The sequence below is a fragment of the Cryptomeria japonica genome, chromosome 10 (assembly GCF_030272615.1).
Source record: "Cryptomeria japonica chromosome 10, Sugi_1.0, whole genome shotgun sequence".
NCBI lineage: Eukaryota > Viridiplantae > Streptophyta > Pinopsida > Cupressales > Cupressaceae > Cryptomeria > Cryptomeria japonica.
Window position 1 is genome coordinate 764,451,183 of NC_081414.1, and position 17,828 is coordinate 764,469,010.

The 17,828-nt window shown below is 39.8% G+C and overlaps 1 protein-coding gene across 3 annotated transcripts in view; it reads right to left on the minus strand.

The window, feature by feature from the left end:
* The window catches only part of LOC131026991 (phosphoglycerate mutase-like protein 1), a 61,183-nt gene that overhangs the window by 20,577 nt on the left and 22,778 nt on the right, over positions 1–17,828 (minus strand). For all 3 annotated transcript variants that reach the window (XM_057956993.2, XM_057956995.2, XM_059213128.1), the window contains one exon: positions 10,967–11,086. In XM_057956993.2, the coding sequence (XP_057812976.2) occupies positions 10,967–11,086 (120 nt within the window). The remainder of the gene's footprint in view (positions 1–10,966; positions 11,087–17,828) is intronic.

Consider the following 17,828-nt stretch of genomic DNA (forward strand, 5'->3'; position numbering starts at 1 on the left):
AAAGTGGGATGGTCCTTCGGTGAGGGACGGGAGCGCTTTTCCTTCTACCTTCAAAATTCACCAATTTTGTGCCTTCAAAATCTTCAAAAGTATCAAGTCATGTCCAATTATCATTCCGGAAGACCCTGCACAAAACAAAATAGAAAAGTCAGTGACAAATAAGAATAAAATAACATTTGTGCTCTGGTCCCTTGGAGAGGGACGGGAGCACTTTTGTCCTTTCTGGCTAAAATATTCAAAATTTAGGTCTCCAATCATTTCACAAGGCAGAGTTAGGTCATCTTCAAGGCCAGGAATCAGTTAGCAAGCTCTCGCAAAACAAGAAATTGCACTTAGAATGAAATTCACCCTGGGCCTCCGGTGAAGGACAGGAGCACTTTCTCTATTTCAGGCATCATCTTGCTTCCGAATTTTGATCAAAATTTACCTAGGCAAGAATATACAATTTCATCTTCAAAATGCTAACACTTAGACAAAATTTGAATTTTCCCTCAAAAAACCCTGACTAGACCTAACCTGAGACATATCTGACTTCCTGATAGACTCACCTTAATAATCAACCCTCGGGAGGACGCTTAGTAACTTTCAAAATTTGACTGGACTCAGCTTGAAAAATATCCAAAAGAAACCCCTAAGGCTTAGCCCTAGCCCAGACAGACAACTCACTCATTCAAAACCCTAAAAGCAGAGAGAAGAACAGGCAAAACAAAAGCGAAAAGAGGGGGTCCCCATTTAAATGGGGCGATGTGTGAAAACGTCACAACAGGTTGTTCATCAAACCTTGGCATGCGGGATTTAACCCTTCGAAGGAGCTCCCGAATCGGGTCCTAGTGTGGGTTTGATTACCTCGTTTTCCGATGGAATGTTGTTGGGAGGATGTGTTGCGAATGCTAGCTTCATTACTTGGGAAGCCTATTGGATCTTCAACGCAAACCTTGGGGAGAAAGGTAATGACTTTTGCTCGTATTTGTGTTGAAATTGATATTAGTAAGCCTTTGCCAGATGTTATAGATACGTGTGCGGGCTCTTACTCTTGGGTTCCACAGCTTGATTATGATACTTTACCTTTCTGGTGCCATCTATGTCATGAGTATGGTCATTTGCAGCACAAGTGCCCTAGGTCTAAATTGGCTGAGCATCAGCCTCAACAACCATCTCGTCACTTTGATGGGGCTGATAAAGGAAAAGCTTCCATGTCTGGTGTGGCTGCAGGTGCTGATGGTTTTGTCCCGATTAAGACAAAGAATAGGAACCGAGGTCAAAAGAGGTCTTTGCAGGAGTCACGAGGAGGATACCTTTAATAGATTTGAAGCCTTGGATGATCTTAGCCAGCAGGAGGTGAATTTGGGGATGATTCCTTTGGATCATAGTGCAGCAGGGTTGATGCCTAATAGTGTGAACTTGGATACTACCCAAGGTCTGCAGGAGGTTGGAAGTCAACAGATGGAGATGGATCAACAGGTAGTGGCTCAGAAGGGACCCATCTCTAGTGCTGAAGTGAAGATGGTTGGTGGGGATGTTTGTCCTGCAGCACAAAAATTGGACTTTGTTGGGGTTAAAAGTAATAAGATCTCTTTACATCTAGGTCTTCTTCAAAAAGACATTAAAAAAGGAGCAATGGAGAAGATTTCGAAGGTTGGCAGAGAGAAGGACTTGGATAAGATTAAATTGATGGGGGAGAATTTGGATGAGTCAGGGTCAGTAAAGACTCTAGATTCTCATTTTTCTAATCCCCCGAAATGATTGTGCTATCATGAAATGCAAGGGACTTGAATAGTCGCCTTAGACAAAAAGTTGTTCGGGAATTGATAAGGAGTCATTCTCCTAATGTCTTTTTCTTGCAGTAAACTAAATTATCAGTGGAAAGTATGTTGGGTCTGGTGCCAAAGCTATGGGGGAGAGGCGAATGTTAGTGTATAGGGGCATTTGGCTCCTCTGGAGGTGTGGCTTGTCTTTGGAACCTCTTGAGGATTCGTCCTATATGGTGGGTTTCTTCCAGATCATCTTTATTCGAGGTTGCCTCTAGTTTTGAGACTGGGGAATATATCTTGCTTACTAACATTTATGCCCGCACTAATCTTCAAGGTAAGCAGAATTTGTGGTTTTTATATTACTTTTACGCGTGGGTTTTTTCCTTTTCATCTGTGGATTATAGCGGGTGATTTCTATGCCATCTTTGACTTGAGTGAGAAGAAGGGTGGTGTTATGCAGTTGGAGCCTTCTTCCTTCTTCGAGATAGTATATCAACCTTGAATCTTGTTGACATCAAGCCTGGTAATGGTCTGTTCACTTGGAACAACAAGCGGATAGGGGAGTATTGGATTGCGGAGAGGTTGGATCGCTTTCTGGTTTCTAGTTTTTGGGTTGGTGGGGGATGGTCCACATGCTTTGAGATTTTAGATTGGAGAGGTTCGGACCACTGGCCCATCAAATTGGTGTCTTCTTCTGCTCAAGTCACTCGCACTCCATTTAAATTCCAACTTATGTGGTTGCGAGATTCTTCTTTGCAGGATCATGTTGCGAAGTGGTGGAAGAAAGCGAGGCCAGCCTTTGGCACTGCTATGTACACTTTTGCCAAGCGGCTGCAATTTTTTAAGTTTCAGCTTAAACAATGGAATCGTCAATGTTTTGGTAATATTTTTCATGCTATGACAGCTGCTCAATTAGAGCTGAATGGCATTACCAGAGAGATAAGAGAGCATGGATTGTCAGAAGCCTTGCTTAGGGAGGAAGACAGGGCAGTCAAGGATTTAGAGGAGTGGGAGAATAGGGAGGAAATCTACTGGAAATAGAGAGCTCGTATTGATTGGCTTCAAGCGAGGGATAAGAATATTGTGTTCTTTTTCAATTCAATGAAAGCAAAAAGACATGGCAATTCCATCCCTGTTCTAGTTAATGATAGAGGTGAGCAGTGTTTATCCTTGCAAGAGATTTCTAGGGAGTCTATGCAGTATTTCCAATCCCTTTTGGGATATTATCAAATTGGACTTATTGGAGGTGGTCCAAGAGTCCCAGAGGAATAAGCAGATGCTTCGAGCTTTGAATGCAACTTTCATTGCGCTCATCCCCAAGTGTGATGGGGCTGACCGGTTAGGCTAGTTCTGCCCTATTTCTCTTTGTAATGTGATTTATAAGATTATTTCTAAGCTGATAGCGGAAAGGTTGAAGAATTAGCTTGGGGGTGTCATTTCTGAAGAACAGAGTGGGTTTGTGGAGGGTCGTCAAATCTTGGATGGAGTGGTCATTGCTACTGAGACCATTCATTCTATGGCAGCTTCCAAGGAAAAAGCTATGTTTATCAAGATGGACATGGCAAAGGCTTATGATAGAGTCTGTTGGTCCTTTCTCCAAAAGATTCTTAGGGCCTTTGGTTTTGTTGATGAATAGATCCAATGGGTTAAGAGTTGTGTTTCGTCTACCTCATTCTCCGTGCTAATTAATGGAGATCATACTGAGTTGTTTGGTGCGTCCAGGGGTCTTTGTCAAGGGGACCCTCTTTCCCCGTACTTATTCATTCTTCTGGCTGAGGGTTTGGGGAGATTGATTAAGTATAATGTGGGACTGCGTATTATTCATGGTTGGAGTTGGGGTAATGGCATACCTCCTCACTCCCATTTGCAGTTTATGGATGGGACTAGCTAGGATCAGAGAAGCTATAAATTTGCGTAAAGTCTTGGATGTCTATCTTGCTACTTCTAGCCAGTTGATCAATGAGGATAAATCTTTCATTCTCTTCTTCAAAACACCTAGAACTATTTAGTTGAGGATTGCTCATATCTTGAGATTCCAGGTCGGTTCTCTTCCCTTGACTTACCTAAGTATTCCTATCTCTATTGGTAATCCTCTCAAGGACTCTTGGCAAGGTATTTTGGACAAATTTCACATGAAGGTTGAACATTGGACAAACAGATGGTTATCCTTTGTTGGGCGGGTTCAACTGATCCAGTCGGTGGTTCATGCTCTTCTGATTTATAGGTGTATGCTCCAAGTGGCCCCAAAGTGGTTTGTGAAGGAATTGGATTCTTTGGCAAGGCAATTCTTATGGGCAGGCAACCTGTCCTCCTATAAATGGAGTCTTGTCAAATGGGACTTGGTGTGCAGCCCGAAACAGTTGGGTGGGCTTGGCTTAAGGCAGTCTACTTTATTTGGGGAGGCTTTGGCGGCAAAATTGTACTAGAGGTGGTGTATTGAACAAGACCAAGGTTGGGCTAGGATTTTGTCTTACAAGTATATGCAGAGGATCCCGAAGGAGGAAATTCCAAGATATTCGCTTGCGGGAAAAGGCTCTATGATTTGGAGTACTCTCAAGAGAGGGGCTGCACTGATCAAAAGACTTTTTTGGATCTGTAAGAGGGGGGAAGAGGTGCTTCTTTGGTTCAATTCTTGGGATGGCTACCCCCCCCCCCCCAAATTATTGATCAGTTTCCTAATTTAGTGAATCTTTGCCAGAGGTTCCTGGAGGCAGGGTGGTCTAGAGTGAGCGACTTTAAGTTTGTTTATAGGTGTGGGCAATTGGAGATGGTGCGATGGAAGGTTCCTAATGAATGGTTGGTTGTTGGTATGTGTTGTGACGTATTCACATATCGCCCCATTGCAAATGGGGACCCCTACTTTTCTTGCTTTCGGGGTTTGCTTTCTAGGTCTTTTAGGGTTTTGTCTGTTAGCCTTTGCATGCTGAGTGTTGCCAAAAGGATTATTAAGAGAGCAGGCTCTGTTTCAGCTAAAGGTGAGTCAGTGGATGCTCCGGGTTAGGGTTTCTTTGAAAGTCTTCCTTAGGGCCTGGTTTTGCTCTTGTTGCTAATTGTGTCTTGCTTGGTGAGTGAATATCCTCTTTGAAGGTCTAAGTTAGGTCAAGTTGGTGAGTGATAAAGTCTGGAAAGTCATCCTGATCTTCAAATGCCCTGAAATTTGGCTAAGTCTAGAATGTCATCCTGATCCTGAAATTTGGGTGTCTGGAAAATTGAAGAATCCTCCAAAAACTAGATTTTGCATTATAACTCCTGGAGGTCCGAAACCACTCTCAAACATCCTGACAGTATATATGGAATATAACTTAAAGTGTCACTTATACTTAAATGTTATATTCCATAAATGAATCCTGACAAAGAAGCTAAAATGTCAAATTTCGTTCCTAACCCTTCCAAAGGGTCCAGAGCGAAAATTCACCAAGGACTCAAGATCTCACCTAAGTCAAAGAGTGGTCGAGCAAATTTGCAAGGATATGGAAGGAAATGGATCTAGGATCAAGTCTAAGACAAAGTCAAGTCAGTTTGAAGGTGAATTGAGCCTAGAAGAAAGAATTCCTCTACAAGACACTCCACCTTAACCCAAACTTTGAGCTAACCATTCCTAGGCTTGAATGAAGGTAAACACACTTGTTTGAATGAAGAAATGTGAAAATGAAGTCAGGATTTGAGCCCAAGGAGGAATTTCGCTCCTGACCCTTCCAAAGGGTCCAGAGCGAAATTCATATAAAACCCTATTTTTCTTCACAAAGTCTCCAAATGGATGCCAAGGTGAGCTTGATAGAGATCAAAGGAGGCCTAACAAGTTATGTCCAAGCCAAGGAAAGGGTAAGGGAATCAAGAAATGAGCCTAAAATGAAAATTTTGCTCCTAACCCTTCCAAAGGGTCCAGAGCGAAATTCATATTTCCTCTATTTTGCTCTTTAACATGACCAAATTTGTAACTTCTAAGACATGGTTTGGAGGCCTTGGATACATGTTTGCCTTTGAAAGGAGGTTTGAGGCGATAAAATGATGGAAATCAACCTAGAGGATGGATTACGCTCCTGACCCTTCCAAAGGGTCCAGAGCGAAATCCTCAGTTTGACCCCCTATCTTGCCTATAATGATGAAAATCAACCTTTAAGGAGAATTTCGCTCCTGCCCTTCCAAAGGGTCCAGAGCGAAAATCCCCTTAAAACCTCAATTTCTCACTTGTCAAGGCCAAATTCCTAGTTTCTAAGGCATGTATGGAAGTGTTTGACATGTTTTTTGCCTAAGGGAATGACTAGATGTGGAGGAAATGGAGGATTTTAGCCTAAAAATTGAATTTCGCTCCTGACCCTTCCAAAGGGTCCAGAGCGAAATTCTTGAAAACACTCATTTTTCCCTTTAGCCAAAGTCAGGACCAAGATGGAGATGCAAGGAGAGTAGTCTATGTTTGCCCCCCAGAGAAGATTGAAGAAGGAAAGATGAGCAATCAAGCCCAAAACATTATTTTCGCTCCTGACCTTTCCAAAGGGTCCAGAGCGAAAATCTACCTAGCCCTCATTTTCTTCCTTGTTTGATCAAAATTTTAGTATCCAAGGCATGTTGGAAGGAAAATGGATATGTTCTTGCCTTAGGGAGGAATAAGCTCAAAACAAGATTTTCGCTCTTGACCCTTCCAAAGGGTCCAGAGCGAAAAACCCTAAAACCATCTTTTCCTCCAAAATTTGTATGAAGTCAAGCCTAGGCCTAGGTGAGAAAAGCTCTTTGGATTGCCTTTGAATGATTTTTGATCATCAAAAATGTAAATTTTGAGCTAAAACAAGAATTTCGCTCTTGACCCTTCCAAAGGGTCCAGAGCGAAATTTTGGATAGGTCTTGTCCCTGGCTAGATTTTTGAGCGAATTTTTTCCTTTTCAAGGCTTTTGAGGATCAAGCAAATGTTGCCAAGTAGAGAAAAGGATTCAACAAGGGAAGTCTAGAGGAAACAAAGTGAAAAGAATGGAATTGAGTGAGGATAAACAAGCAAAAGGTGAATTTCGCTCCTGACCCTTCCAAAGGGTCCAAAGCGAAATTCTTCAAATCCACTATTTCCTCCTTGTGTCAAGTTAGGATTTTGATTCCTAGGGTGTGGTTGAGATTGGAGTAAGGTTATTTAGCCTTGCAAGATGAGTTGAAGTGAAGAAGATGAAGAATTAAGCCTAAAAGGTGAATTTCGCTCCTGACCCTTCCAAAGGGTCCAGAGCGAAATTCACAAAATGTCATGTTTTCTTCAAGATAGTGTTGAGCCAAGTCAATGATCAAGGTGAATGGACCTTAGAGATTGTCTTAGAAGAGATTGTCAATGAAACAAAGGTGAGTTTTGACCTAAAGAAGGAATTTCGCTCCTGACCCTTCCAAAGGGTCCAGAGCGAAATTCTCATCATCGCCTAATTTGCCCATGTTAGAAGCTAAAGAATTGAATCCCTAGGCTTTGTTGAACTAAAACTAGCATATGCTCACCTTTAAGAGGATTTTGGACTGAAAAAATGAGGCAATTAAGACAAAATCAAGGAAATTGCTCCTGACCCTTCCAAAGGGTCCATGGCGAAATCCTTGGAAACTCCTATTTTTCACCTTGTTTGGGCCAGGTGAAGAGCTAGTTGTGAGGTAATGTTGAGAATGAGGTCCGATTGAGCAACTTTGTCAAAATTCACTCCTGACCCTTCTAAAGGGTCCAGGGCGAAATTCTTATAGGGCCTGTCCCTAGGGAAAATCTTGAGCGAAATTCCATTTTGATATCTTCTCATTAATGATTTAAAGTGGAAAATGCTTTGTTGAAATGAACATGTCATATGTACTTAATCACCTTTTGGTTTATTTTGCAAATGGAGAAAACCAAGCCAGGGCAAGGACGACCTCTTCCAGTCCAGCATCATCAAGGACGACCAATTCCAGTCCAGCATCATCAAGGACGACCTCTTCCAATCCACCATCGTTAAGGACGTTCCACAGGCAAAAGGGAAGACTCAAGGTGTTCAAGGAATTGCCAGCTACCTCCAGAACCTTCACTTTGCCACGCTAAGGAACCACAAGATGACAATGAAAGGCGTTGCCAACATTTCAAGGAAAGGTACACCACCCATCCATCACATCAAAGACAGAGGAGAATCAAATAAGGTCAGTGCAAGGGTCCATTGAAGAAGCAGATAGTCTCAAAAGAGTTAATTGAACATCAACCTCATCAAATTGAACATCAACCAAGTTACAAGTGTCAGACAAGGTGGCATCCCAGTCATCATTCCTCCGGTTGGATTGGTCCACCTCAGTGTGTCCAGATTCAATGTACCTAACTCATCGGGGACGACACAAACTTTGAGGCACCTACCCCTGCTTCTTATTGGTCCTCACCCTTGGAATGTAATTTTCTCATTGGCTAGAGGAAGTTTGTTGTAACAAACCCTAATTAGGGTTTTTATCTTGTAATCCTAGCCATTGATTCTAAATCAATCAGAGTCGTCTGTTTGTAAAGGGCTCCCTATATAAAGCCTTGGCTCCTCATTTGTAGAGGTTAATAGTGGGTTGATAGAGAATATCTAGTTAATAGTTAATAGTAGGTTAAAAGAGAATAGATAGTAGTGAATAGTCAGAGAGTAAGAAATAGTTAGAGTAGAGTAGAAAGAGAAGGCAAAGATTGTTGCCAAGATGTTGTAAAGGACTTGTAAACTTCATTGAAGAAATGGTGAATTCTATGGGTCGATTCAACAATTTGCATGGTCTCTATACTTCTCAAATTTGATTTCATGTTATTAGATGAGTGGAAGAAATGTGTATGATCGATGGTGAAATATGTATATCCATACTACTAGCAGTTTGTTGATTGCAGACTTGCCTTCTCGCTTCTTCATTGATATGCTTAAGCTTAACTTCAATTGTCGCTTCTTCATTGATATGCATCAGCCTGATGGTGTCCATGCTTGTAGCGGTGATCTGAACATCATAAAGCTTTCCTCAGAAGATCGCACTAACCTTGTGGAGATGGTCCTGGGATGTCAAAGCAAGACTTAGTTAGAATTTCATCAAAGGTCATTCATTGCTCTTACATTCTTAGTATTAGAAATAGATCTCGTTTCAACCCTCCTCCTTTTTCCTTTTTTTCAAAATCTAGGACCAGTAAAATCTCATGTTCCAGCAATATCCAAAGCAAATCAGACGTTCAGGCAGTCAAATGTAAGTCCCCTTGTGATTCCAGCAAAATCACATCATACCACGAAGAGCTTATCCACACGTAGAGACCCTACATACAAGAACCTTGGAGTTGCCTCGATTGATCCTTCGGCGAGATCTTCAGCAGTCGGGAAGCTTTGTTCAAGAGAGGATAAGGTGCCTTTAGGTATTTTATTCTGTGTTTGATCGTGTACAAAAGACACATCAACAGTATGGAGGAAGACTGCGCTGAGCTTCATGGCATTTTGGCTAGTAGACACTGTAGTTCCCTTAAGGATAGGGATAGACTTGCTTGGTCCCCGAATCCTAAGGGTGTTTTTATTGTTGCCAATGGGTACCAGAAGCTGGTGTCCCGTAAATTGGAGGGGAGGGAGGTGCACTAGTGGAAATATGTTTGGAACAATTTCTCTTGGCCGAAGTGTAATTGTTTTGCTTGGACTTTGGCTTTGAATAGATGTCTAACCTGGGACAATATTCACAAGCGTGGGTTCCCTGGGCCTTCCATCTGTGTTTTGTGTGGTAATGGAGAGGAGGATTCTTCACACTTGTTCTTCAAATGCCCTTTCTCGTTGCTGCTCTGGCATTATTGGTGGGGGGTGTGGAAGCACTCTTGTGTTCACGCGAATTCTTTGGTGGAGTTTTGGAGCAGTTTGGGCACGCCTCCTATTTTATCCTTTTTTCTCCAAACTATCTGGCACATTAGGCCCATTTTCATACTTTGGCAGATCTGGCTAAAGAGGAATACGAGGATCTTTAGGGAAGTCAGACTATTAGTTCAGCGAGTGTGGAATAGAATCATTGGAATGATCCAGGAGACGGTGGAAGCTAAATGTGAGGTGAATTTTCCTTTGGATAGAGGAGAGGTTGATATTGTGAGTAGGTTGGGTTTGCAGAAGATGTCTCTTGTCTCAGCTTGTGTTAGGCGAGGTAGACATGCTAAGAAGAAGGTTCAAAGGGTGGGAAGATGGTTGCCCCCTCAGGATGAATCCATTAAGATTAACACTGATGGCTCCTCTCGGGGTAATTTGGGTCCTACTAGAATTGGGGGTGTTGGTAAGGATCATATGGGGGACATGGTTTTCTTCTTATCAGTGCATAAAGGGCAACAGTCTAATAATTTTATGGAGGGATTAGCAATTTTCTATGCCCTGGAGCGTGCATATGAGTTGGGGTGGCGCAAGGTTATCTGTGAATCGGATTCATAGATTATTGTTACTCTGTTGATTGAACAGAAGGTGAGTGGGATTAATTGGCAGCTGGCAGGGATTGTGCACTAGATTTTGCAAATTAGTGCTATGATGGAGAAGGTCTCTTTCATCCACATTCCTCGTGAATGGAATAGAGCAGCTGATTGTTTGGCTAAGTGGGCTTCAAAACATGGTGATGATTGGAAAGTTGGGGGTTGGGAGCATCTTTCGCCCGATTACTGTCAGGACTTGCATAAGATCTTTGCTGAGGATATAGATAGTTATGAAGCTGGATGATAACTGGTTGGGTTTGTTGTTCTCTTCTAGAGCTTTGAGGCTCTGGTTTTCTTATGTAATGCTTGTTTCTGATTATTAATAAAGTTTTTACCCCTTTATTCAAAAAAAATTCATACTCTGCCAAATTAATTTAGAGAATCATGTGGGAGGACACATATGGGCCAAAAAATATTGATCTCCATAACAAAAAAGAGGAAATATTTACTGTAACAGAGAAACAACAAAGATTTCCTAACTCCAAGATATTGTAAGGTACTATGATTGCACTTTCATGGGAACTAAAATTGATCTTCTTCTGTGCAAATTTTGTGGATAAATAAATGGCATGCCTATGGTCCATACTCATGCATAAGCACTTTTTCTCCATTCATTGTTTTGAGAAATTATGCAGGACTCTAAAATTAGTATATTAGTTGATGGGAACAATTATTGTAACTCAAGAGAATGCACAAAACTTGATGACAAGACTTTCATGTATGCATGTTCATGTTATTTAATATTTATACATAAAAAAACTCTATCCACCACAAAAAGAAATAGCTTCTTTACAGTTCATCCACTTACCCTTTATGAATCTCACTTCTGACCAAGGGATTGCAATCCGTCCCAAAGGATTCCAGTGTGTGCGTTAGAAATCCACTGTGTGAGACTACTGCTATTTCCTTCTCTTTTCGTGTCAATAACCTGCAGACACAAATAACAGTCACAATCACACTTTTACAACAAACATTTCTTTATAATGATCCAACAAAAGTTTAACATCCTCAAATGTCATATTGATTCAGAAAAGGAGCATAAATTAAAATACCCCGTGTCAAATGTTTTTGATGTTTTAATTTTCAACTCTATTAACTCAGAAATGTGATCCTAGTGCTCAGATACAATCTTTGGTAATGAAGTAACTTTATTGTACAGAATCTTGCAGATGTATAGTCCTCCTCAACAAAAAACTAAAAAGTGTTCGGCTACAAATCTTTGGCAACATAAAATAACTTCTTGATTGTACAAAATCATACAGATGTAATAATCCTCTTCACAAAAAATTCAAGCACATTTTGCTTGTGAGTTCATCTCCCTATGCCAAATATTTCTGTTAGTAGTTCTCCCTCAAAAACATCTAAGTATGGGTTCATCTGTCAGTAATGTATTCCCACTATTATCATAAATCTAAAACAACACTAAAATTAGAAATAGTCCATAGCATGCCGTGAGGCCTGTATTTTGGTTTTTCCCATTTTCTACAACTCTTTGCTTCTTGTTTTTTTCCAATTATTCCATCAAAACAGTATAGTATGCATTAGTTGATACACCAAAAGGAAATTTCCCGAATCCTAGTTTTATTGTATAAAAGTTCAAAACTATCTTAACCTGATGAGTTTTTGTTATAGTGAAATAGTGTATGGAACAAAATAAAATAAAATACAAGGTGGTATTATAGACAAAAATATCACAATGCACAGAACCAGTCTTTTTTATCATAGCAGCAAAAATCTTTTGGGAAAAAATCAGCAAAGCAAAAGTAAAAGATTTTTCCAAAAAAATGGAAAAAATAGAGTAAAAATCAGATTATCAAAACACATATAAAAAAAGATGAAAAAAGAAAAATCTACTGCATTTTTTTATAGGCATTTTAATAGAATAAAGATATAGAGAGAAAATAAAAATGAGAGTAGGGGTCTAGGGTGGCAGCACCTAGCATGGTGGAGGAGCAACGTCTCCAATGGAATCAAGGGACAAAACCCCTTGAAGGGTTATGGGGGCAACACATCCAACGGGGTCAAGGGGCAGCCCAAATTAAAGCCTTTGAAACCACACAAATCTTCATGGGTATTGCTTTTTTCCATAACTTGACTGCTTTTAACCAAGCTTCAAGACTCATCCAAACCTTGCCAAAAATGCTTGACTTTCAGCATCTATGCTTTAGATTACATCCTTTGAGCATAGGTCATTTTCACTTGGAATTGCATACTGTAATGTCCCCTTCTCGCACATAGTCAGTTTGGCTTCCCGTCAGCCCACTCCTGTAGGCTAAATGGAGTGAGTTAGGGAACGGTGTGGAGAACTCAAGCTTGTGATTTTACGGTGTTTCAGCAAAGTTTCTATTTTTAGCATATCCTATTTTTAGTAAGTTTGTCCACTTGGTCTCAATTTCAATTTCCTCTTGGCTTCAGAGCAAAATGTTTTCGATTTCAGTCCCTTGGTGAGTTTCCTAAGGTGAAGTGGATAATATTTATAATTCTCATTTAAGTGATCAAAAAGGTAAATTCAATTTATAACAAAACTGAATAGTGTCTTTATAAAGTGGCCTCCAAAAGTAATGCCTAGGTAAGGGGGGATGACTTAGTGAATAAAATGTTTTTTAAGTGGCCCAAAAGTGGACACCAAGGTGAGAGGAAAGATTTAAATGAATTTTAAAAGTTTTTAAGACATATTTTGAAGGAAAATATTATAATTCAAATTGGTGTTGCCCTAACTTTTCCCTCCAACTCTATATATATGAATTGTGGCTGTAATTTCTGCATTCTAAAATTGCCAACATAAGGAAATGCTGCTGGAATGAACTTGGAGAATTCTCTTAGTGCTGGTTGAGGACAAAATCCCTCTTCAGTGGTGCAATATCCTCCGTAGCTGGTTGTAGCTTACAGATTGAGATTTCAGTATTTTGGCTTGCTGTTTGGAGATTTGGGTTTGAAGATAATGAAGATTTATGAAGTATGTTGATGTGGATTTTCAGTTTTTGGTGTGGTTTGATCTTTTTGGGAGCATTGTTCAAGCTTTTGCGCATTTGAATGTAACTTCTCAATGCTGGTCTTCATTTTCAGAGATATAGGTATTCACATTTCTGCTCATAACTCCATGAGTGAATTGCATATCATTCTGGGTACTGATTTATTGGATTCCTCATTTCCATATGTTATTTGCTTATTTTCGTGAAGGAATGATTTTTGGCATGAAATTGCCCCTCTAAGCTAGGGCACCTCTTCCTACCTTGGCACGTAGGAACTTTGGAGGCTTCAATCTGCACTTTTGATGTTGCTTATTCTTCCTTTTTGAGGCATTTGGGTTTGGAGAAGAGTCTCTTAAAGTTGGGAAGCATTTTGGAGTGAGTTCGAAGGTGCTTTTCAGGTTTTGGATGCTTGGAGCAGATATATTTTGCTGGTCGACATGCTGTTCACGACTTCAAATCTCCAGAAATATCACATTTCCAAGTCTGGTTATTGTAAAGCATTAATTCTAGATTATATGTATTGATTTAAACAATTAATGGTGAACTTATTATTCAAGCTTCTTGGAATTTAGTCAGTCGTTTCTTGCAAATGTGTTCAAAACTTCAATGTATGCCATCATTTGGTAAATGAAACCTTAAAACAAACAATCAGCAAACAATTTATGTTGGTTTCAAAACTTGCAATGAATCAAAAAAAAAACAGGGCTGCATATTACAGCTGCTAAGGTATTGGGCATGGTCATATGGTTCTGTTGTTTGAATACTATCACTCCCTATAGAATGGAGTTTGACTTTTTCTATTTTTGACACATTAAATTGACCTATATGCCAACCCTACAAAATGAGTTTCTTAGTGCAAATGCCGCTCTTTGAAAACTTGATGTGCAATAGAATAGTTTAGATGTTGAAACTTAAACATATTGATGTGCACACATATCGCATGTTTGCAGGCACGTATCTTTTAATGTGCATTAGTGGTCTGTAACGTTAACTTGATCGCATGTACATAGTGGCATGTACATATCCACATTTAATTTTTCAAATGTACATATTCATAGGGCTGTACTAAGTTTATCCTTACTGGCTTCAAAAACGTTTCTAAATCCTTATCTCTTATGCCTAACTTACCTATATGCCTTGCTTTTTAAATGCCTTTAAACTCTAAATTTCAGAGACAATAGATAATTTATAGGTTAGTGTGGTTTTTTGGGAAACTTCATGTTGGCATGAACGAGAATTGTGATCCTTTCATTCTACTGTTAATATATTTTTAATAAATGGTAGGTACATGGTAACTACCTTATATAGTATGCCACTTACTGTCTTGCTTGAATAGGTTATTAAAGAGCACTCAGTTATACTGAGAGGGGGGGTGAATCAATTTAACAACAAACTTTTTCTTTTTAAAAACTTAATTAACTACAATAATACTTCAAAACTTAATCATCCACAGCAATAACAAACATGCAAGACCTAGCAATAAGGAACAAGAGACAAACACACGATTTACGTGGAAATACTTGCAAGAGAAAACCACATCAAAATATTGCCTATATAGATCGTCTTACAAATTTTGTAGGCACCAACCCACAAGAGACACCAATCCCCTCTTGAAAATTCATAGGCAGCAACCCACTAGAGACCAATCCCCACTACTAAGCACAACCCTGTTGTGACGTTTTCACACATCGCCCCATTGCAAATGGGGACCCCCACTTTTTCGCTTTTTAGGCTAGTTGTCTTAGTTTGGTAGTCTAGCTTGGCAGTAGTTTTAGCTATTAACCTTTTACTTGAGTAGTGTTGATGTGTTTTTTAGGCACAATCAAACACAGAATAAGATACCCCAAAGTATCTTATCCACTCTTGATCAAAGTCTCTCAAATGTTGAAGATTCACATAAGGATCACTTGAGATAACTCCAAGGTTCTTAATATTTCGGGTCATGACGTGTGGATAAGCACAAATTGGTTGATGTGATTGCTGGTAATCCAAGGGGACTTACGTTGAATGATTTGAATGCTTGAATTGCTGGCACTTAGATTCTAGCTATTTGCTTGGAGAATAAAAAAGGGCAAAAGAGATGGGTTTAGGAAGACTACGCTACTCCTAAGAATGCAAGAGATGATGAATGATTAGGTGAAATTCAACTAAGCTTCGCTTCGCCATCAACGAACAACTCTACAAGACTTAAATTCTTAATGCAATCTTCTAAGGAAATTAGATGATTTTCAAATCATTATGAAGCATAGACACCATTAATTGAATGCATATCAATGATTGAATAACAATTGAACTTAAGCTCATTCAAGTATTCCAATTGACCACACAAGGCGAATTTGCAATCAGCAAGAAGCTAGTGGTATGGATATATGAATTTCATCATTAACCATTCACAATTCCTTTCATTCATCTAATCAACATGGAAACAAATGAGAAGTAGAAACCATGTAGCTTGTTGAAATAGCACATTTCATCATATCTTCAACGAAAAGAGTATTTCCATTTACAAGCCTTAGCAACAATTTCTTCTTCTCCTAATCTATTCTAACTCCTTGCTATCTAACATCTATCAACTATTCACTATTTCTAAACTATCCACCATTCACTATTAACCCTTACAAATGAGTAGAGTGAGCCTTTTATAGATAGCTCTTTACAATTCAAAGGCTCAAATCAATTTGAGATCAATGGCCGAGATTTTACAATAAAACCCTAAATAGGGTTTGTTACAACAAACTCTATTCTGGAAAAAGAAATAATTACAATATTTGGACACGTCTTCTCTTGAATATTTGACCAATAGATAGTGGGGGTAGGTACATTGAAGTTTGTGTCCCCATGGGTAAGCTTGGTTCATTGAATCAAGACATGTTGACGTAGAATCCTCTGATTGATGGAATGGTGACTAGGATGACACCTTAGTTCGCTTGCACTTGGTAGATCAACACAAAATGTTTGAGCAATATCTCTTGATACTCAACATTATTCACTTGCCCGATGTGGTGATGATGATGGGAAGCATCGATATGGTCAAGTCATTCCTCCATCTTTGCTTGCTTATCTTGCCTTGAGATAGTGGCATGATCTCTCCTCTTCACTCCTTTGACCTCCTCATGTCATCATGCTGCAGTGAGGATTCTTGAATACCCCTCGAAGTTGCATGGTGGTGTGGGTCTTGCAATTCTCCTTCTTTTATTCTTTCAAGGTATTGTTTTGCAATTTGCATTATCATCCTCTCACATCTGCAAAACAAAATAAATATGGTATCAAACACACATGATATATAACCTTTCCATGCCCTCTTAATTTGATATGATCTCTGATTTTTTTTATGTGCTGCAGGTCTGATAAGTGCATTTTTAGGGGAGATTGCTCCTTTCTATTGGTGAAGGAAGTGAGGTTCGCTGTTTTGCTTATGTGGAGAAGGAATATGCTTGCTTCAAGTGAACAAATGACTGATTTTGAATTAGCCTTTTTAGGGGTGCAAGATGTGTCTTCTTAGCCCTAGAAGTGGAATTCGCTCCAATAATGGAGTAAAGGAAGTGTACTTCGCTCCAATCAGGGAGCAACGGAAGTGAATTTAAATCACCATCTCCAGCATCTCTTTATCAAAATCTCTATAAATCTGATCCCTTCACCTGCTCATGCCATGTCAATATGCAAGGTGGAATATAGGAAGTGCTCAAGGTTTGTCCTCCATGTGTCAAAGTTCATTAACTCACCTTTTAGGATGCAATGGAGGGAAGTTCCCTCCTAAGGAGGAGCAAAGGAAGTCAACTTCGAATCACCATCCAACCTGCTCTTAACTGCTTTTTCATCAACTTGTCACTTTTTACCAATCATGCCTAGTCTCCATGTGCAAAAGTCATTAAATTACCCTCAATGAATGCCTTGGAGGTGACTTTACTCTCATGAAGGAGCAAAGGAAAACAAGTTCGCTCAAATTGAGGAGCAATGGAAGTGACCTCTATACTTAGACAAATTCAAGGTTGCTGGTTGAGGATTAAATTCTTTGCTCGACAAAGGCAGCATATGATGATTTTAGGCTCCTTAGAAAACAATGGGAGGATTTTCGCTCCTAAGAAGGAGCAAAGGAAGTGCACTTCACTCCAAGGAAGGAGCAATGGAAGTGCATCAAAAATTCGCTCCAAACTGGGAGCAAAGGAAGCCTATTCAAGAAGGTCTGCTCCAAACCAAGAGCAATGGAAGTGGTCCTCCAAAAGTTTGCTCCAAAATGGGAGCAAAGGAAATGCCATATAGTGAAATTCGTTTCAAGACTTGGCCAATGGAAGTTGCTTCAAAATTTGGGAGCAAAGGAAGTGCATTCACATCTAAACTCTTAGAATCATCTCCTCACTTATTCATCAATTTGTCTTGGAGTTTTGCTCTCCTTGTAAGTTCGCTCCATTTGAGGAGCAAAGGCAATGAATTTCAATCTTAAGGATGAGCAATGGAAGTATTCGCTCCAAAATGCAAGCAAAGGAAATGCAAGTTCACTCCAATTGGGGAGCAAAGGAAGTTCGCTCCAAATGAGGAGCAAAGGAAACTTTCATGTACTTACCAAATTTATCCCTTGCAACTTGCCTCTCAATGAAATACATTTAGACCTCTTGATTGACAAAGGAAACTTTGTGCAGGTAGTGAAATTTGATCCAAGGGATTCATCCATCAACTTCCTCCTTGTCTACCTTGTCCAAC